General features: G+C 36.7%; 1 protein-coding gene across 2 annotated transcripts in view; it reads right to left on the bottom strand.

Annotated features, from left to right (window-relative positions):
- The window catches only part of LOC113232184 (probable multidrug resistance-associated protein lethal(2)03659), a 47,589-nt gene extending 25,683 nt beyond the window's left edge, over positions 1–21,906 (bottom strand). Inside the window, exons 1-13 of one of the 2 annotated variants that reach the window (XM_026466825.1) lie at positions 21,827–21,906; positions 20,129–20,233; positions 19,266–19,368; positions 17,540–17,771; positions 15,142–15,298; positions 14,323–14,682; positions 11,738–11,888; positions 10,626–10,787; positions 9,725–9,854; positions 8,907–9,016; positions 8,254–8,379; positions 4,935–5,069; positions 1,461–1,554 (exon numbers count right to left, since the gene is read on the bottom strand). In XM_026466825.1, coding sequence (XP_026322610.1) covers positions 1,461–1,554; positions 4,935–5,069; positions 8,254–8,379; positions 8,907–9,016; positions 9,725–9,854; positions 10,626–10,787; positions 11,738–11,888; positions 14,323–14,682; positions 15,142–15,298; positions 17,540–17,771; positions 19,266–19,368; positions 20,129–20,220 — 1,852 coding nt within the window. In that variant the 5' untranslated portion in view covers positions 20,221–20,233; positions 21,827–21,906. The remainder of the gene's footprint in view (positions 1–1,460; positions 1,555–4,934; positions 5,070–8,253; positions 8,380–8,906; positions 9,017–9,724; positions 9,855–10,625; positions 10,788–11,737; positions 11,889–14,322; positions 14,683–15,141; positions 15,299–17,539; positions 17,772–19,265; positions 19,369–20,128; positions 20,234–21,826) is intronic. The other variant, XM_026466824.1, reaches the window with a different exon arrangement.
- Positions 21,907–22,582: the final 676 nt, after the last annotated feature.

Below are 22,582 nucleotides of genomic sequence, written 5' to 3'. Positions count from 1 at the left end.
ATTAATTATATATTTTAAACTAAAATATTTAAAATAAAACTTAATTTGAAACACTGGCGGTTAATTGCTGAACGACAACGAATTGGAGTTATTAATTAGTTCCCCAAACAAGAAGCGACCATACTGCCTCCGTGGCCGAACCATGTCGGACTGCCACGCTGAGGTCCCAGGTTCGATTCCCGGGTCGGGGGAAATATTTGTATGGTTGTCTATGTATATGTCCTTGGCACCCGCGAAACAGGGTTTCCCTAGTGCGGGGCTATGTTGAGTGTGTTCGTTTTTTTAATACTACAGGTGTATAAGCTTTACTTTCGTTTCTTGTAACAAAAAAAAATATTTCGATAAACAGAAAATTGAAAATGTTTGAGAATAAGACTTTCTGATGTTGTAACATACCACCACGGGTGATATTTCTGATGCGGCTAACATTTTTTCACTCCAAAACAGCACAATAAGGCACAATAATATTTCTAAGCACAATATTTTTTCTATGATTTTACAGAATTTGCACGAAAGAATGACACAACCATACCAACCCAAGCGAAAATGGCGGACTGACCTCAGATAATTCTTTCGAGACTTATAGTTGGCACGCGTCAGACGCTAACTAACCACTTCTACTGTATTTTTTTTTTTTTTTTTATACATGACAGGCAAATGACTCCACTCCACCTGATGTTAAGTGGAAAGTGGTATCCAAACGCAAAGGAACCTAGTGCAGCGATGAAACCCTCACTGCACTAGCCACCTCCACCCTGCCTGCCTACAATATGCCTCTTCACGCCTCGTTTGAAGGACCCCATATCATAAGAGGGAGGGAAGACATGTGCCGGAAGGGAGTTCCATTTGTCAACCGTGCGGCAGAGAAAGGAGCCACCAAACCTTTTAGTACGCGATGGAATGCGGCAGGTAGTGAAACGGTGACTACGAAGGCCAGCACGCGTGCTTCTAAGCAGGAACGGGGAAGGGGGGATGAGGTTGAACAGCTCTTCAGAGCACTCACCATGGTACATGCGGTAAAAGGCGCTAAGCGATGCAACATCTCTACGCAGTTGCAGAGGTTCAAGGCGTGATGAGACCGAGTATTATTGTTCTAAGAGCAAAGGACTCAATACGTGGCCACTGACGAGACCAACGAACAACCAAGTTCCACAGAAGTCCCGTCACCGGCTCCTGCTTCTCACAGAGCTCTTAGGGACATTTTTTTTAAGGATTATTTGTAATGTAAGGGTGGAGGGATGTAGATATTAAGTGAAGTTGTAACGAGTGCGCTGTGTTCCACACGGACCACTCAGAAGTTGGCAGTTGATTATAGGACTTCAATCTATAGAAACGTGTTTCCTTTGGTGTACCTCAGGTTGACCCCCTCTAACATAAGCTCGTCAAAATAATAATAAAAAATAGCTTTAAAGTTTTCAGTTAAAATGTGTTTTACTAATATTATACTATGCGAAACTAACCTTCATAAGTTGGACCCATTTGGTTATCCGAATCCAACGACAGCTGCGAAGCTTCCGACATTGATCTTTGTAAACGCAGTTTGTGGTTAAATTCCTGCAATATAAACATTTTCATGATATAGATTAATGTATTACACGAATATAAAAATACGAATTTACTTTGCAAATGTAAATACACGAATGTACTTTGCAAATGTAAATATATGAATGTACAGTCGACGCCCAAAGATACCTAACCCCTTAATCAGATCATGTGAACAAAGATGTTAAACAAACAGGTGCTGGTTCGTTCCGTTGCTTAGTTGGTATAGCGTCTGGCACAGTATGCTAGAAGACGTCGGTTTAAATCCGGCCGGATCGAAGGAATTTTTTCTGAGTGTTCGATCTTTGTATTAATAATTATAAGAAACTAGTAGAGTAATTTCACATAAATATAATTGAATAAAATTTTAAAAAGATGTTAAACAAGTTTAAACTTCTTTATCGCATCATCCTTCAATGATATTTTAAGAAACTTTTTAAGCCAATTTGATCTTTTATTTACATTACATAAATACAAAATGTCTACCAAACAGCTTGAATTTCTTTACACTTTTGAAAGCGTAAGGCTCTCAGAACCAACGCAAGCATCGACTGTACTTTGCGAATGAAATACAAGAATATACTTGGCAAATGTAAATACACGAATGCTATATACGTTTATGATTTACGGATGCGTAATTAAGAGTCGATATTATTTCAGGTCGATTTCGAATTTTTCCCGTACTGTTTATTTTGCTTGCTCAATTTTACTACATATTTTTTTGCAAGTGTGATTGATTCAACACTCTCAGTGTTATGCAGAATCAACCAAAGCAATTTGAGGTAGTATAGACTATTAAGGAATATATTATAATGGATAACCTCTCGATTTGCAAATAGTGGCGCCATCTTATGTTCTCTTATTTGGACATAGTTATACAAACAAGAACCAACCCACACCTCGAGTGAAATTGAGTTATGTATTTAGGTAGAACTCCAGACGTGTCCTTTGTCCACTCACAAAAGATCTTGGCAATATACCAAGCCAAAAGAGGAGAAAATAAAAGTCCTTCAGGGTACCAACCCAAATAAGTAACTTTTTAATAGCTAAAAAGAACCATGCTGCTTAACTTCATATAATGTATTTAGCGTTTTCATTACGAAAACTATAAAATGGTTCTCGTTAACTAAATAAAAAGATACATAATGTTTTCTATTTATTGCTATATAATATAATAGTTTCCCTATATCATTCTCAGTGCTACACGTAACTCAAGTTGTTTGTCTCAAATAACTTACCTATTTATTTCTTCACACTGTTTTTACAAAAATCTAATTATATCGAAAGTGACATTTTGTGGGTTGGTTCTAGTTTGCATAACTATGTCCATTTGTTTTATAGCAAAACAAGACCTTATAACAAATTATAATATAGCCTAATTTACAAGACTAATGAGCAATTTTAATTTAACACTACTTTCTAAAATGAAATGCAATAAATTGCGAAAACAATACGTGTACAATATTTACGGATGCGATACACAGATTTAAATGCAGCTACTATACGTGAGTAAAAATGCAATTAATTATTTCATCACAGTTGCTCGTAAACAGTGCCATGACATGCAGGCAAAGTCGACCGTAATGACCTAAATTATACCCGCGGGCTTTTTCATTACATTATCGCCCAATTGATTTTTTACGTCAAGACTAAGCAAAAAGTTTTTATGCTCGAAAAATCTGAACGTGTATCTCGCGTAAACTTGACGAATAAAAAAAACTGAACGTTTGCAATTTTATTACATTTTACTAAATTTATTTTGTGAATTCAAATTTTGCAAGAATTCTGAAATTATTTATTTTATATCTAATACAATGTGGATGCATGCGTCTATGCCTTTTAAAATCTATGGAACGATAGGCAGAAAAAAACAAAAAACACGCCATTTGCAAATCCGTAAATGTCGTGTTGTGGAGCGACATGTATTCATACAAGAAATAAGTTAACGTTGTATCTATTTCCTCGCAAATGTGATGAAAAACATTGTATGTAGCACGGGCGGTAAAAATTACAATCTCTCGCGTTCTCGTTGGTATTTCCTTATTTACCGCCCTTATACACAATGTTCTATTTACTTATGTAGTACACGAGTTCAATACATGAATAATATCAATAAAATGCAGTACACTGAGTACACTGCCGCTTCTCTTCATGTCGGATTTGACATCGGTTTTCGCCGTCCCATTATATAAAATCTAGGATAAATAAGATTGGATTAAGATTTGTGACTTATTCTTAAACATACAAGAATCATTTTTGATGTGGGTGCGTGTTTATAAGCGAAATAAAATGGCAAACGACACTGTAAAAATAATGCTTTAGTGGCCAAACGGCTACCAAGCTGGTCTGCCTCACTCACTCAGAGATCCCGGGTTCGATTCCCGGAACGAGAGGAATATTTACATGGCCTACATTTATTACTCTTGTCAGTTTGGGCGTAATTTGTGATTGTCGATGTGTGTGTTGGACATACACATCGACACAGGGTTTTTTTTATAATAACTAAGTGAGTTTGTTTATCATAAGGACAGTAGTGATGTATCTAGGCCGGCCGTAAGTTTTGGATATATCCAAGACTCCACATTTATACGACATTGGAGTGAGATGGCCTATCTACAGATTGGTTCCCTGAGCGCAATAACTTGAGTCTTTTCAAGGCGCAAGTGAATAGGCATTATTAAATAGGTGTGCATGAAATGGAGGTCAAATGCGAATTTATTTTATACACGGAAGAACAAAAACAATGGAAGTACCTTATGCCTCGATTACTATCAGAACCCATGTCGCCAAAACGCACACTTTCGTAATTTGGAACACTACAAAATCTTGATATTGACTATGGTTTCAAACTTAAAAAGAAATAACAGATCCTGGATTGTTAATACAAATTAAACTTTACCCTGTTGGCATATCGTTGAAAATTCAATATCATCAATACCTATTATTGCAAATTACGATGTTATAATATTGCAATTTCAATCAATGTGCTGCCATCTAGCAGTTTTTTGCTGAACGACGACGAATTGGAGTTATTAATTTAGTTCTTCAAAACAGAAGCAACCATATTGCAGGGGTATAAGCTTTACTTTCGTTTCTTGTAATATAAAAATTATTTCGATAAACGAAAAATTTAAAATTCATTAAAATAAGACTTTTCGATGACATGAAATACAACCACGGGTAAAATTTTTAGTGCAGCTATCATTTTTTCCCTCCAAAACAGCGAGAGAGAATTTGCACGAAAGAATGACACAACCATACCATACCAAGCGAAAATGGCTAACCGAGCTCAAGTAAGTCTTTCGAGATCTATAGTTGGCACTTGTCGGACGCTAACTAACCACTTCTACTGTATTTATTGTTCTGTGATTTAATACATATAAAAATCTTACCACACTGTCCTGTTTCTCGTAACTGGCAGCTTTCAACTTCTGTTTCTCTTCTTCAACCTTCTCACCCATTTCTATCAGCTTCTCGAACTCGGCTACGCTGTTTTTCAGCTCTTGATATGTGCCCTGGGCTACAATCTGTTTAATATCAAACAATTATTTAAACATTGTTTTCTACTCCTGTACTTCAATCTGTCAAATATAATTTCATAAACAATATCTTACAGGCGCTCTTTTTAGTTCTGAATCAAAATTCTATTGTCTACGGTACTCACAGCTGAACTAAAAAAAATCATTAAAGTTCTTTACACAGAACTATAATGAGTTTCAAAAAAAGAACATCGTATTTTTGCTCATTTAAATAACAGTTAGAACAACACTCAAACGCTATACTGCCTCCTGATTGGTTAAATCGGCCTAAGGCGCTGCGCACACGATACTTCGTGCTTTACTAGTTTGATCTCGAGTTTCAGCAACTGGCAACTCGCATTTACTTGTTCATGACGTATTTCATATAATTTCATACAACTGCGCAGATGTACCAAATTCACTTGAGAGCTTCGGCAATCGACAATTTTTTGATTGCCGAAATCCGTGATTCACCTCAAAACCGTCGATTACTATGGATAGTTTGTCGTAGTTAACGCCGTCGGCGGCGGCGACGCTATTATACAAGTACGTACAACAAGACAAGTGTTGCTTCTTCGAGATCCATAGTCAAACTGACCGATGACCATGGATAGCGAACGTTTATTTAAAATTGCTGCCACCGTAAACTGTTGCTGCGATCGGCAACCGTTAACGGAAACTGACAGTTGCGCCAAATGCAATTGCTTTGTGTACGCAGCGCCTAAAAGTCTTGCAACCGGGCCATAAATCTTTATAGAAAAAAAAAATATTGGTTAAAATATATGCGGCATGTGGCCAGTTCTTTTCTATCTCTTTGGTTTTTTGTTTTGTAGCGTTTGTTCAGCTTTCGTCTAAATACATGAAGAGGCTGTATGGTGGAACCTTTTACAAGAATACAAGAATACAAGATATTTATTCGCTGAAAAATGTAGTTTACAATGGTCTTATAGTATATTATTATTAGATCGTACATTTCACCAAAACTTGGCATGCGAATATTTTACACAATTCTTATTTCAATCACGCACAGTGGTTAAATTTTACATTTTATGTTATCTATTAAAAAATCATTTATATTGTAGTAGCATTGTGTAACTAACAAATTATGTAATTTTATTTTAAATTGCCTACAATTTAGTTCTTTCACTGCATCTGGTATTTTATTAAATAATTTAGGTGCCAATATAAACATCGTTCTATTGTAAAATTCCAAGGTGGGGCGTTGTTTTGGCCGTATTTCTATTTTGTTGGCCCTGGCACATTTCTTCTGGGTTTTAAACAGTGGTGTAATATGTGTTGCAGCAGCGTTCCCCTAAAGCAGCAGACCATATCGCAAACTAGAGGCTACATAGGCGTGATAAGCACAAAGAGCAGTTTTTTTGTGACGTTATTCTCGTCAGATTTTTCAGGACGTATACGTATTTACTAAGTTTAGTATTTAACTTATTTAAATGTGACTTCCAGCTCAAGTGATTATCAAGAGTAAGGCCCAAGAAATTTGTTTCATCAACCTGAGCTACACCTTTGCCTACCCTCATCGAGTATATAACCAGAAATACAAACGAAATAAGGGCCATACATTCGTGGCAACTCATCAGTGATACATCACTTATAAATATCAACTCTCGTTTGCACTGAAATATAGACAGCGCCAACAACTGACCTGTGTGTACGTCTCCGTATATTCCAAAAATATTCTGTATTTGTTGTAATAACGATAATATCTCTAACAATGGCGTGTTGTTCCATTCGGTGGTGTGGGGAAAACAGCATAACATCTAATTACAAAACGAACGGAACCAAATTTCAACGGTAATTAAATATGTAATTATGCAGTTTTCGGCCATTATAGCAAAGCTCGAGTTAACTGGTCGATTTTAATTGAAAAAGTTGACGACACCCGTCAATTGTTTCGATTTCGGGCTAGCCAATCGGGGCGCAGTTGTCACAGTAATGATATGTAAGGCAGAATAGTTTTCAAACAAATTAAATGACATTTCATCTCTATTTCTAGTTATACACTCGATGCCTACCCATGGTTAAAATTTATAAAAAAATTCGGTTATCATTGATTGTTAACAAAATATATATTAAATATTGGTTTTGCTTCATTATTTTATTTACTCGTAGACAAAGTATTGTGTGCCATCATTACCATAATTAGGTCTTAAAATCTCGTACCTAATACTTCACGGTGCTAGACTTTAAGAGCCCTCATTAAGCAACGAGTGCATAAAATACAATAAAAAGAAGCATGAAAATGACGCTACGATGAAACGAAGTTATGGATTCAAATTTAAAACAATATTCATTTTCTTAAAACACTCTGTATTAATATTATTCGACCCCTCCTACGTAAAATATCGTATGTCGAAATTGTCAAGTTTACATGGGAGCATTTTAAAGTTTTAAATTCACTGAAATAAGCATAACACGGACTAAAGCATTTCACAATATATATTGTGGTTGTTCATCTAACCGATATCTAGGATTAGAATTTCATTTAGAATTTCGACATACGATACTCTAAGTAGAAGGGGTCGATATACCCTACCCAAAGTCGATGTGGAATTATTGTTGTTATATTGGAATTATTCAAAAGAAGTTCAGGTCACGTAAAAATGACATAAATATGGCCAGTAATTAGTTATTTGTAAAACTGTGTTATCAATACCGACTTTTTGATTTGAAGGGGGAGATTGCAAACATTCGAGTACTTGATAATTCAAGTTCCGAATCGGAAATAGATGCTGGATGATATAATATGTAGTAAATTAATATCAAATAAAATCTTACAATTTTGTTTCTCTTCATCTCCCATTACCTACGATCTAGCAGTAAATAGGATGCAAAATTTTATTTTTATTCCTAAATCATAGGTATTTTGTAAACTTTATAATAATTGACTAGATAAGTATAACTTCTATATAACCCACCTACCTACTACTTACCTATGTAAATTCCAATTAAGGAAGCAGGCCGTGGGCAGAGAAAGCCTTAATCAGCATTGAAAAAAATGTTATTTTCCTATGTCCTCCTTGATTTCTTATAATTTGACTTACCTATAGGCAATGTATTGTATTGTCTTGGTGAATAAATATCGGAATTCATAGCAGTGAGAGTTACACTGGAATAGCTCCAAGACAAGACTTCACAAACTAATACTGTAGTAATAATTACAGTACGTACTTACCCGTCCACCTCTCATAACGCATATGTTGTCCGCCCGGCGTGCGTACTGTACGTGGTGTGTAACAAGTACTGTCGCTTTATCGCGAAGGAAACCTCGTATACATTCTTCGTAGATTGCTTGCGCCACCTATAAATAATAACAATGCCAGACTATGTCTCAAATACACGAGTATGAGTATATGATTTTTTGGAAAAAAATCAATTGGACATGAAGGGAAAGTACCTTAAATGCTTAAGTTTTACCTAAAGGAAATATTCTTTTATTTTTCTTAATATGAATAACTGCATTCACAGGATTTTGAGAAACAAGTAAAAATGCAATAAAATAAACGCTCACTATTTTACTCCACATACTAATGGATAGGATTAATGACAAGGATAAAATCTCTCCAATAACATTGGATTTTACAATTAAAGATAACCGCTAAATCTGGAATAAAATGGTAGAAAATGGGTACCTTAAAACCTCAAAAGTTTATTTTTTTTTAAATGCAAGAAAATTACACAGACAATGCTCGATGGAAAATCATAATTTATAAATGTATAATTCACATTTTTGCAACAACGCTTTTGCGTAATGGACTGTCTTTTTGCTCCGTCTTCAAAAAAGACAAACTATAGTTATAATTAAAATATATTCAATTACTTTCTTACCTTGGCATCTACAGCGGCTAAGGGATCGTCAAGTAAGTACAAGTCAGCGTTCCGATACACGCATCTCGCTAACGATATTCTAGCACGCTGACCGCCTGATAGAGACGCCCCTGTGATGAAGAACAAATAAATATAAAAATTATTAATACAACGTTCGAACACTGGGAAAAAATTCGAACCAACGTCTTCCAGCAAACGGTGCCAGTTTTAGCGACTTCTTTGGTTTAATAGATTTCTCACAGATGGCGCTACGACAAAAAAATCGTTAAAAACCTAAAACAAAGATCTGCAACAAGCATATAGAAAAATTCGTAAAGTCCGCTAGTTCGTTCCGTGGCTTAGTTGGCATAGCATCTGCCACGGTTTGCTGGATGACGTTGGTTCGAATACAGCCGGATCGAAGGAATTTTTCTTAGTGCTCGATCTTTGTATTAATAATTATTACGAAAACTTAAAAATTATACATACAAAAATTTGAATTACAAAATACATTTTCAAAAATTAGTTTTTATACATTGAAATCGAGCCCGGGGCAGTGCCACCCAGAGCTTTAAATCAGAAAGATCTGAGGGGCACTCCCACTGTGCCGGTCACCCTGAGACATAAGTTCGCAAGTCCCTTTTGTCTGTAATTTCACAAGCACCCTTACCCTTCAAAACCGGAACACAGTAATGCTCAGTAATGCTCACATTACTGCTTGGCGGCAGAAATAGATAAGGTGGCAGCACTTCCCTGGACGAACTCTTTTACAAGGAGCTCTATTGCTATTTAAAAAAAATGTATTAAAAAATTATGTTTGAAACCAAAATATATCATACCTCTTTCCCCAACGATGGTCTTGTCACCGTGCGGTAATATCTCCAAGTCGCTCTTGAGCTGGCAACATTTGATCACTTGCTTATATCTACGTAGGTCCAGATCTTGACCAAAAAGGATGTTTTGGCGGACCTGTAGAAAAGTAACAATGAACAATAGACAATATCATGTGGATTACGTTCTGCGAAAGTAACCATCCCTTTAAACCAAATGAGTTCACTCACCTAACAATAGCTTGAGATGCTTGGGGTTGTAAATACATTATTTGTAAAATACTAAGAAAGTCAGTCTCATTTTTATTCCACAATAAATTTATACTTGAAAATGTCACTTTTAACCTACTTCTCGTTTTCTACTTCTGACTTTCCTGAGAAGAACAAGCAAGCAAGAAACTCTAGAGATTGCTCTTTTTAAATAAACTTAAATGCTGCGGAATACACTTTGAACCAAATTTGTGTGGAATCTAGAGCCGTGTCGTCTGTCCATACATCTTTATATAACACGTAGTCTTCAATTTTGTAATATGACTTTTCAATTAATTTTTTTAATGTAGTTTTAAAATCAGGAAATGATAATTTTAATAATGCTCTGGAATCTCATTGTAAAAACGTATACAGTTCCCCATAAAAGAGTCGTTTACCTTGGTTAAATGAAATCTTGGTACCATGAGTTTGGACTTAGCTCTTTATGGATAACTTTTTTCTTATTGAAATTGTGTATATTTTTACGGGCTTATAAAATATTTGAGTAAATGTACTGTCATGATACCAGTCTCTTTAAATTTTTCCCTGAGACAACAACAACTTCCCAGAATTATATTGCTACCATCAGTGGAAGCAATTTCACAAAAGTAATTGAATATCATGGTGGTCAAAATGGAAGATACTCCAAATTGGTACTCACGGAAGCCTCAAAGAGCCAAGGATCCTGAGCAGCATAAGCAATTATGCCTTTCACCTGCAAAAAACCACTTGACGGTGTCAGTTCCCGTAGCATGGCTTGAAAAAGCGTTGATTTACCAGACCCCACTGTACCTACTATTACCGTTAATGTTTCAGGTCTTACCTGGAATTAATAAATATGTTGGATTTCATGTTTTTTTTGCATTGGATTAATCAAAAATCGTAAAGTCAAAAAGTGTAAAGGTACCTAACTGGATGACGAAATACTTTCAGAGATTTCTCATAGATGGCGCTACAGCTAAAAAGTCGTTGAAAACCAAATACAAAGATCGAACAAGCACATAGAACAGTTCCTGAAGTCAACTGGTTCGTTCCGTGGCTTAGTTGGCGTCTGGCTGTTGGAGAACGATTTCTTCTCATTTTAGAGGTCGATACGGTGTAAATTTCTATGGTAACTATAATTTCAAAATTTTTTGTTTTCTTTTCAGTAGCGGTAGAACCCCTTGTGAAAGAGTTCGTCCAGGGAAGTATTGCCACCTTACCTATTTCTGCCGCCAAGCAGTAATGTTAGCATTACTGTGTTCTGGTTTTGGAGGGTAAGGGTGCTGGTGAAATTACAGAATTACAGGCACTTTGGACTTGTCAAATTACGTCTCAGGGTGATGGCCCAATGGCAGTGCCTCTCAGATCTTTTCGATTTCAAACTGTCGCTTACCAACAGGCACACGACTACTTCGCACCGATCCGTAAATGTGTAAGTTGATGTACTGCCGTTTGTACATTTATAAAAAAAAGGACTGATAGCTATGACCAACTGCCACTCAAGCATACGCCGTGTGTTTCGAGTCCGGGTTCGCACCTCTGAGTTTCTCGGAATATGTTTTGTAGTGAGAAATTTAATTTGAAATTAACAATAAGCTTTTCGGTAAGCAAAGTTAGTGTGAAGTCCTTAACTGCCTCCGTGGCGGAACGGTTACCTGCTGAACTGCGCAACGAAAAACGCAGCGGTCCCGGTAGATTCCCAGGCCGGGAGAAGTATTTGTATAACCTACATTTTATTTCTCTCGTGAGTTTGGGTGTAATTTGTGCGAATTGCAATCCGAGATATCTTACTTGTAAATTAATGTCGCTCAATGCAGCAATCTTTCTGTCTAGTGCGTCGTCTTCTGTGTTTTTCCAATGGGCCGTGTAGTCCTTCATCGTGACCAGCACTGGTACTTTGGCGGGCAACAGGTTTGATTCTGATTTTATATACGTTTGTTGGCTGCAATGAAAAGCTAATAATAATAATAATAATAAACTCATTTATTTGTCTGGAAAACAGTGATACATTTTATAATAAACTCAAACACAGCGCTAATTAGTAAAACAAAACGTTTTATGACTCAGTCGTCGCGGGGAACCATCGAGTAATCACAAATTAGAAAGATGAAATAGTACAGCGCCAACAACTAACCTGTGTGTACGTCTCCGTGTATTCCAAAAATATTCCGTATTTATTGTGACAAAGGTAATTAAGGATTGAAAGAATGTGTAATTTTTCAATTTTCGTCCATCTCAATTTGAAGTGAAACAATTGACGACACCCGTCAATTGTTTCGAATTCGGGCCGGCCAATCGGAGAAAAGTAGGTATTGTAATTAAGATATTTTATTTTAGAACATGAAAACTAAGGATAATAAACCTATTCAGAGTGGCGGCGGGCGCGGGTGTATGGAAATCAAACATACGTAGCCGCTCGTTGCGTTCACAGAGGCTTTCACAGTGCTTGGTCTAGCGTGTAGCGTCTGCGATTTCGACGTGTGGGTCTACCCGTTCGTGGTCGCTTCGGCACTGTGAAAGGGAAGACCGCCCGCACCTGCCGCCGTGCTTGCGCCTGCACTCTGAATGAGCCTTATCAGTATCAATCCATTCCAAGCGCAAGAGTCTGCTGTGTAATTCGCGAGAATATCCACGAAAAGTTGAAAGTGTATGATTAAATTGAATTTTACGGATAGATCATTTCAAATTTTGGCATTAGCGCATTTAAAGCAACCTCTTGCGCCAGTCAATCTAAACACATGATTAGATTGGCTGGAGCAAGAGGTTGCTTAGATTGGCTGGCGAAAGGATTCTAAATTTAAAACAGAAACGTATACGATGTGTGTGCTTGCGTGTATTTATTCATTTTCATCACACTAGCACGTAAATAGTGTGATGAAAACCGTAGTATGTTTCACGGACGGTCCCTCGACTCGGAAAGCCCGAAGTCGAAGCCCTCAGTCTTCGACTTCGGGCTTCCAATAGAGTTTTGGGACAGGCCGGGGTAACAAAAAAGGAAACGTCGTGATGTGTTTGATAGTTCACTGTATTCTTCCGAAATTACACGGAACTTCACCTATCGCTAACGTTACACAGTGGAAGTTAATTTTGTAGCCTCGCTGACGTAGCGCACGGTACGTTATCACTTCGGACAAGAGAGACTGAGTTCTAGCGAATGGTTTCAGACTATTGGCCGGAAACGTGAATGACGTCAGGGTTGCGCCCACAGAGTGTCGTTCGTAATTCCTTCTTTACCGCCCTTAATACGCAATGTACTATTGTTCGTATTGCTGTGCAATGTGCCACGGGAAGTGAGCGTGCCTACAGCGTGCGTACGTGCACCCGAGGCGGCTCACCCGAGGCACCAGCCTCTCGAAGAACCGGATGAAGTCAAGTGACAGTGGTCCGTGACAACCGTGTACACTAGCTGATCTGGGGTCAGAACCCGAACTTATAAGATTCCTGTGCGCGCACAGGTCATAGTGCCCTTCCCGCATAACCAAGAGGTTGACAGGGAGGGGCACTATAAACAAAACATATTGACTGGGAACTGGCAACCGGTACTATATCAATTTTGACAACTTTACAGGTGAAGAAAAAAATCACTTATATATCATCTGGTTTATTAAACAAAAATACGTAATGTACATACATACATGCATGTGTAATAAAAATATTTAAAAACTACGTATCGAGTTCTTAGGTTTTCGCGATTGTTACACATAGGAAATGAAACTATTTTTCCGGATTTAAATAGCGTATATTTGTTTTTTCATACAAACCGACGTTTCGGGCCCTTTACAGGTCCCATCCTATCGAGTCAACCGTGACCAAGGGAAAAATAGTTTCATTTCCTAAAAACTACGTATTTTTATTTAAAAAACCAGATGCTATATAAATGGCGCAAACAATTTTTTTCATTTACTGTAAAATTGTCAAAATTGAGATAGAACCGATTGCCAGTTCACAGTCGATATGTAGAATGATATGAGACTGTTCGTATTGTAATTTACACTGACAGTAACAATCTAAACATGTAAACCATAGACAATAAGGGTTGAGTCGATCGCCGTTCAAAATCAAGCTGAGGATTTTTTTTATAATACCTAGTTTTCGACCACAGAGCTTCGGGCTGTGACCGTCTAAGGCCTAATAGCTTGAGCTACCGACTGTCAAGCAGAAGCTGTTGGTTCGAACCCGAGCTGTTTCGGTAAAGAAAACATCGTGATGAAAACTGCATGTCGAAGAAGGTTCACAACCCTCGGAAAACGTCTAAAGGCCCTCGCTTGAGAGAAGACCCATGCCTAGCAGTGGGATGTACAAATGGTTTGATGACGATGATGACGGAAAAACTTACCCGATATTATTGCTCGTGAGCGTAAACAAAACTAACTTACCCATTTCCAATCTTCTCAAATACGCCATTAGCCTTAACACTTTTTAATTCTTCAACATAAACCAAATCGACGCCATCTTGATTGTCAATTTCAGGCAGCAGCAAGAACTCTTGCATCCTTTTCAAACTAACGTATGCCTCTAATGTGACCGTTATTGCCAAAGGGAGAAAATCTACTAAAGTGTATTTTAACATGTCGTAATAGGAAAATAGAACGAACACTTGGGCAGCTGTCAAGGTGTTTTGAAATGACACAAAGGATATCACTGAGAGGAATATGGCAACTTTCGTGTTGAGTTTGACGCATGATATCATGACGGCGCGGAGCCATGCCATTTTTTTTATTACGTTCATTTCTTTTCTGTAAAAGAAAACAAAAAGTTATATGAATCCGTTAAAATATCGGATAAAATGGTCGCTACAACAAAAAAAACGTTTAAGATCCCAATATAAAGATCTGCGACAGGCAATAATAATTACAAACTATAGTCGTGGTTACCGTTACATTTAGTCTACATCCCTATTTAAGTCACGATGACAAGTGTCAAAAGGTGCCTCTTATTTAGTGATATTTTCACAGAAAATATATTCAAAAAAATAAAATATTGCAATTATACTAATTTATTCATGTATAATTTATTATAAAATAATTTGTTAATATTTATTACTCGGAAAATTTAATCGTTCCTAATTGGTTCCCACAGTATCAGCAGGCTTAGTAAAAAACAGTGCTTTAAACGGCAACACCGAACCGGAAATAGAAAATATCAATACCATCGACTTGTCACGCCATCTATTATAAAAAGTAGGAACTACTTACTTCCTGGCTTGGCCAATGATTCTAGCAAATGCTTTTTCCCAAGCATACATTTTAATGGCTTCTATACTTTGTATAACTTCGTTCATTAGACGAATACGATTATCAGTACGCATTGCAGTCTTCCGACGTAGTTTACTTGAAATTTTACCTAAGTAACCTGAAAAATAAAGACAAAGTTACTACCGGCCACCAAATTCATACTAGAAGCACCAAATTAGCAGTAGGAGCTGGGGCAGAATATTAAGGCGAGGTAATTAAATATGTAATTTTGCAATTTTCGTCCATGATAGCAAAGCTCAAGTTAACTGGTCGATTTGAAGTGAAACAATTGACGACACCCATTGACGAAACCTGTCAATTGTTTCGAATTTGGGGCTGACCAATTGGAGCGCAATTGTGACAGTAACGATTTGGCAGAATAGTTTTCAAACAAATGAAATTACATTTCGTCTCTATTTCTGGTTATATACTCGATGGGTAAAGTACAACTTATTGTGTAACAAATTTGGTAATTTGAAAAGAATGGGCACATACTTAGGTGAGAGAATATACTTAGGTGTATAGTATATTTTTTGTAAAACTGTTATTTAATAGTAAATACTTAAAACATTTGATGTAGCTATACAGGTTTTCACCATTTCTCCTCCATTAACTTGCCTTAAGGTGAAGTGAGAGCCAAAATAGAAACAAGGAAAATCGGTTTTTCGGCGTTAAAAAATATGACTTGAAACTGTTTTTTTAATTGATAATTAAAACCGAAATTACTAGTAGTAAACCCGAAACACGATTGACAAAACTTCGCACGACAAAAAATAAACGCGAAGTTCCGCAAAAATTTCATTTTTTACTACGTTCAAAACGATCAGTTTCTTTGAATTGTTATTAGAAATAATTCAAAATTTGCTCTATATGAGCCTATTTTAAAGTAAGCGAGTATATTTTATTTCTGAAAGGCAAATATTGTCCTATGAATTTCTCCTGCGTCAACCTTCAAAACCTATGCAATCACGATAATATTTCGCCTTAATACATGATGACGGAAAAGGTCACAGAGATAAAGTATCATGGCGGAACTTGACATGGCCACCTGTATTCACTATTGGGTGTTTAATATACTTTGAAAATTATTTAACGTATAGCTATAGCGAGAGCTAAATAACTGAATGACATGAATATGTTATTACTTTTGAATATCAAGTCTCGTTTGCGTTAAAATAATAAATTAGAAAGCTGAAATAGTACAGCGCCAACAACTGACCTGTGTATACGTCTCCAAAAATATTCTGTATTTATTGTAATAAAGATAATATCTCTAACTATGAATGGAACACCATTCGGTGGTGTGGGGAAAAACATCTAATTACAAAACAAACGGAATCTCATGTCATAGGTAATTAAATATTTAATTTTGCAAGTTTCGTCCATTCTAGCAAAGCTCAAGTGAAACTGGTCGTTTTCAAGTGAAACAATTGACGACACCCGTCAATTGTTTCGAATTTGGGCTGGCCAATCGGAGCGCAATTGTCATAGTAATGATTCATTCAAACAAATTAAATGACATTTCGTCTCTATTTCTGGTTATATAATTGATGACATGACCATAGAGTGCACGGTTTACCTGCGTATTTGCCTATTGGCGCCTCTGATGTGTGTCGAGAAACAAACCAACGCGGTAACGCGTGTTTAGTGTTTGCTACATTTATCGAATAGGCAAACAAGGCTTTGTCATACATGCTATATCTATAGTCTGTCTTTTTTGAAGGCGGAGTAAAATGACATTTGTAGAGTTGCCAGTTTCATAAACTTTTAAATAGTTATGTAGTTGTTGTCGATAGTTTTATCGATAGATTATGAATTACTACTACTGAACTGTGAAAGTTACGACGTTCTAATAATTACTAATTGCGTTACTGCTTTCTTTATTCTTATTTTGACAGTTGACCTACTGGTATCGAGATCGATTTTTATTCGTATACAGAACTACAAAAGTCGTAAAATTGGATAATGTGTATTGAATTGAAATGAAAAACTTTAAAATACGTCTCCTCTTTGTATTTTTCACAAACATGCTTCTAAATAGTGTATTATGTATGAACATACAAAAATTGACAATGAAATGAACTTGTACTCAGTAATTGGATTAATAATGGGTCGAGAATGTTTCAAATGAAACAAGTTCGGCTATTTATTCGACAAGCGTGACCAATATCGATAGTCGATAGAATTTTTATCGGCTGCAATCACTAACTGCTCGCAAGCGGGCAACACTTGCGCGATGAACTGTCATTTTACTCTTGTCTTCAAATAATACAGACTACGGTGACATGGTGATCATTTGCCAAATATACAAATAGCCATGTGAAGTGCCACCATCAGACGTGTAATAAAGAGTACAAACCTTGTAAAGGTATAAAGAGCAGCAAAAAGGAGACGCCAATAAGTGTAGCGACCCCAATTTGCCTGTACATAAGGTACACAATAAGAACGCTTTCTATTGGCGTTCTCACTAAGTCCACAAAAAATAACGATGCCATGTCGAATCTTTGGGCGTCTGTAGTTAGCAGGTTCACCACGTGGCCGGCAAGGCCTTCCGAGGCTTTGCCCCCGGCTGTTAGATCGAGGCGGAGGAGCTACAAAGTATACGATTAAAATTAACAATAGGAAAATATTAATTAAAATTAAATAAGGTTGCCAGGTTATTTTTGGACCCTTTTTTAATGTTTTAAAAAGCATGAAATCTTATTTCAGTTGTTTAAACTTTTTGGTACGTGAATGTATCACGTGCCAAAAAGTTTAAACAAAACAATTTCACAAACAAGTTATGATATCTATATGTAATAAGGAAATCGGTTTCCAGGAATAGAAGAGAATACTTTTAGTATTTGCTGCCAGAACAAAGAATACCTCTTATTCCTGTCGGTTAAAGTAGTCGCTCAAAAATACAACAAAATGTTAACGTAAAGAACCAAAATATTGTATTACAAGTATTCTCTGACTTTCTGAAAGGAAATATGTGGACATATATACAGGCTGCTAAAAAATTAGACACGAATACTTTTAGAAGCCACTTCTTTACCCTATTATTATTGAAGTAAGGTAATCGCAATATTGTTAATGTTCGAGTAATTTTTAGAAAAAGTAATCACTAAACGCACCCTGTATTAAAAGGTGGTATTGAAGATACTTTTATTGTTATTAAACAATTGATACAGGGATTAAAATCTCTTCAAAGATATCTTTTGTAAAGTCCTTCACTACTGTAGCAATACAAATACAATTCAGTACAATGAAAATGACGTGGAATGTCAATGTTACGTTATTTCTTATCTTATATTATGACAAACAAAGTGATGTCGTTAGGAGAAGACATTTAGACAGAATTATGCATTTGTTTTTTGTACGCGAAAATAAAATCACAGAAAAAGTCTCTCCGATTTGTATTTAAAACTGATCCCTAAGCAAGCAAAATGACAACTTAAAATTATCCACATATAATTTACGAACATCTTATATCAATAATAAAGTGTCGTAATTTGAAACGTATTTTTTTGGAAAACTGTATAATAGATTTTAAAAAACCTACGAGACACCAGTCATATCTGTGTTCTTACACAAAATCTGTCACACAGCCATATCTGTGTTCTTGCTCTTGCAAAAGAGGCAGCCTTGTGTCCCACATGTAACTGAGCGAAAATATAATAAAACAGATTAAAAAGATGCGACAAAATTACAAATGATTTAAAAAACAATATATTAGTTTTATTTCCCACGTATTTTTCTTTTTATTATTTTGTTAGTTCGCCAAACATTTTGGAATTTTTTTAATCAAAATTTTTACAAGAGGGAGCTAGAGAAATTGCGAGAAAAACTCAGATATTCATGCAATGAGTAGGTTATCTAGGTTATCATAAATTGTTTAATACAATATACCCGATTTTTTAATGCGACTTCACAGTAAAAGTTATTGGTACTAATGGGTAACCATAAAACAGAAACAGACTAGTACAAATAAAATTAAAATCACCCACTAAAATAATGAAATACAAATAATTGTCACCTTATGAAAGACCTGACCAGTGTAAACAAGAGAGCCTCTTGCTCTCTCTGCATTAAAATTTACGTACCTTTCTGTAAATAAGCGAGCAGCAAGCCACCCTGATTTTCAAACTTAAATGAAGAAGCCATAACAGCATTGGATGCAATATACTGGCGCTTATTGCCATGAGACTGTAAAAATTAATGACAAGTTAATAAAGAGTATTCAAACATTTGAAAGTTAGTCAGAAAGACCTCTGTGCGTCGTTTAAGAGAATGCTTCTCGAGACAGAGGAAGCAAAAAGAATGGAAGCTAAGAATCCTATAGCTCTTTGATTATGGGTGTTACCATTAGAGACGGGAAAAACTGCTTATTTTTTAAACGTTTAAACGTTCTTTCACTTAAAGTTCGGTCTGTTCGGGATTCGGGAACTCACTTAAGTACATTAAAAATTGACGTAATTGGGGACAGACAGGCACACTATATTTATCTTAACTTTGCGACACAGTGGGTCGGATTAGCGATATTGCGGACATTGGATTGTTTTCACGATACCTCTCTAAAAAAAATGCCAATCGAGAAATGCTATTGTCCTAATTAAATATTGTTATATCATATTTTGCCATAAATGTAATAGTTTAGTAGGGAAAAAATAAAATGTGTACTTTTTGTATGGGCCTATACCTTTAGTGCCCCATCATTACAAAGACTTAGTCGATCCAGTCTTGGAACACTACAGACTTATTATTACACCTATCTTCTATAGATTTGCATACTAAAGGCGCGCCCAAACCTGCCTATTCACCTATTCATCTGCCTATTTAGGTCCAGGACCTAAAAATATTGTCTTAAGGCAGTCTCCATTTTCTGTCTATGTTCCTCGAAATTTAGGCAAAAATACTCTACCTATTCCGATCCCTGGTAATAATAGTAGTAAATTTGATCACTCACCCAACGACTCCCAAAGCGTATAAATATGCGTGTGTAGTCGATATCCCTGTATGCGACGGCGAGAAGTAATTTATCAAGCCCTCTAAGCACATAGGGGTCGATAATCTGTAATCGTACAAAAAGGGATTATACTTAACGGTTTATAACACCACTATGGTTTTTAATCTCTCTGCGTTTCCGAGTCTCGAAAATCCCGGGAATAACGAGGTTTTAGTAGCAGTAGAGCTCCTTATGAATGAGTTCGTCCAGGGTTGCACTGCCACCTTATCTATTTCTGCCGCCAAGCATTACCGTGTTTCAGTTTTGAAGGGTTGGTGAAATTACAGGCATTTGGGACTTGTTAATTTATGTCTCAGGGTGACGGGCGCAGGATGAAGTGCACCTGAGATCTTTGCGATTTAAAGCTATATATATACCTATATATATACCACTACTGCAACTGTCATTCACGACTTGTTTGTCCTTTTTTTTTTTTTTTTGTCACATGGTATTATAAAAAAAGGCTTTGCAGGGTACGGGTCCCAGGGTTGGCAACTTCATACGTCTTGGAAGGTTGTTAACCTTTGACGTGCAGGTTTTATCACGATATTTCTTCGCCCACGACCTCCGGTTGAGAGGCAGTAGCAGTGGCGTAGCGTTGGTGCAAAGAGGGCCAAGGCCCCGGGCGGCACAACAATGGGGGTAGCGGTGAGAGCGACCAAGCCCTGGGGTTAATTATAAATAAATTCCATTCATTGAGAAAACGATATATTGAACGAATGTATGAATTAACGATTTTTCATTATATCAAGTGAGGGGACGAACAAGTCGTGCGCCTGATGGTAAACTACGCGCCTGTCCATAACAGTTGCATTGCCACTCAGAGTTTTGAATCGCAAAGATCTGAGGGGCACTGCCACTGTACCCGTCACCCTGAGACATAACGATGCCTTACTTTTGTCAATTGATTATTCATGAGATGACAAAACTTTCCATTTATTTTAAATTTCTTATCAAGGGGTTTAATTTGAATGCATTACTTTAAGAATAGGTAAAAGCCAGTGTGTGAATATGAAGGTAATCTAATGTGACATCAGCCTGCAAACTTTGTATACACAATCCATTTTTTGAATTTCAGTAATTTTGTGCTTTGTGTGCTTTAAGATACGAGTTTGAGAACGTAAAGCGACGATAAGTTGACTAGTCACATGTGCGTGTAATTTCACCAGCACCCTTGCCCTTCAAAACCGGAGCGCAGTAATGCTAACATTACTGCTTGGCGGCAGAAATAGATAAGGTGGCAGGCAGTACTTCCCTGGACGAACTCTTTCACAAGGAGCCCTACTGCTACTAAATATGATCTTAATTATGTTTCATGCAGTAGTATTCACCAGTAGGCGAGGCTTGCAATGACGCGACACGCCATTTAGAGAACAGAAAGAGCTCGTAGAGTTGTTAAGAGCTGTAACCTCAGTGTGGCAACAGGCGCTGGTTCGAGTCTAATTAAATCGAAGGATTTTTTCTTTCTGTTATCCAATCTTTGTATAAATAATAATATAACCATTTTGTTTTTTATTTTCTTTTTCAACTATTATTTTTAATCATTCCGCGATTTCAGAGGAAGTTGTTATCAACTCTATATGTGTTACTTGAGGTTTGAATAAATATAGTTTGCATATTTCCGATCTGTGCTAATTATAAATAATAATAAACACTCACCTAATACTAGCATCGACGATTGCGAAGAGAAAATTTCCTACAAAAAACTTTAGACTATGGATTTTCAGTATTGCGCGTAGCAGAGATGGTTTCTTGCCTTTTTCTGGAATAAACAATATTGACAAGTTAGTAGTGAACTCTTGTGCCAAAGAATACTATTAAGCGCAGGTCACACCGCGAACGTAGTTCACGTAGTTGCGTGCAACCAACTATGAGAGCTAAGCTAACTTGGACCTAGTTAAGCAAAAGAGATCCAATCCACAAAACTATCAAAGAATGGTTTTTTTTTAATATCAGGTGACGGGACGAACAAGTCGTGCGCCTGATGGTAAGTTACACGCCTGTCCATAACGGTTGCAGTGCCACTCAGAGCTATAAATCGCAATGATCTGAGGGGCACTGCCACTGCACCCGTCACCCTGAGACATAAGATGACAAGTTTCATGTGCCTGTAATTTCACCAGCACCCTTACCCTTCAAAACCGGAACGCAATAATGCTGACATTACTGCTTGGCGGCAGAAATAGGTAAGGTGGCAGTACTTCCCTGGACGAACTCTTGCTAGGAGCTCTACTGCTACTAAATGTATATATTTATATTTATTTTATTAATTTTATGCTTGGATAATTAACTGCATGAAAAAATATTCAATACAAGCGCAGCTATTTTGGACGATTTAACCATCACTGGGTTCGCGGAGTAGCAAATTAATTTACTTCCAAATGATTATCACTAGTATCAGGTTTCTTACCACGG

The sequence above is a fragment of the Hyposmocoma kahamanoa genome, unplaced genomic scaffold (assembly GCF_003589595.1).
Source record: "Hyposmocoma kahamanoa isolate Upper Pololo Valley unplaced genomic scaffold, ASM358959v1 67, whole genome shotgun sequence".
NCBI lineage: Eukaryota > Metazoa > Arthropoda > Insecta > Lepidoptera > Cosmopterigidae > Hyposmocoma > Hyposmocoma kahamanoa.
The sequence above is the reverse complement of the archived record's forward strand: the minus strand, read 5'-3'. Positions and strand labels throughout refer to the sequence as shown.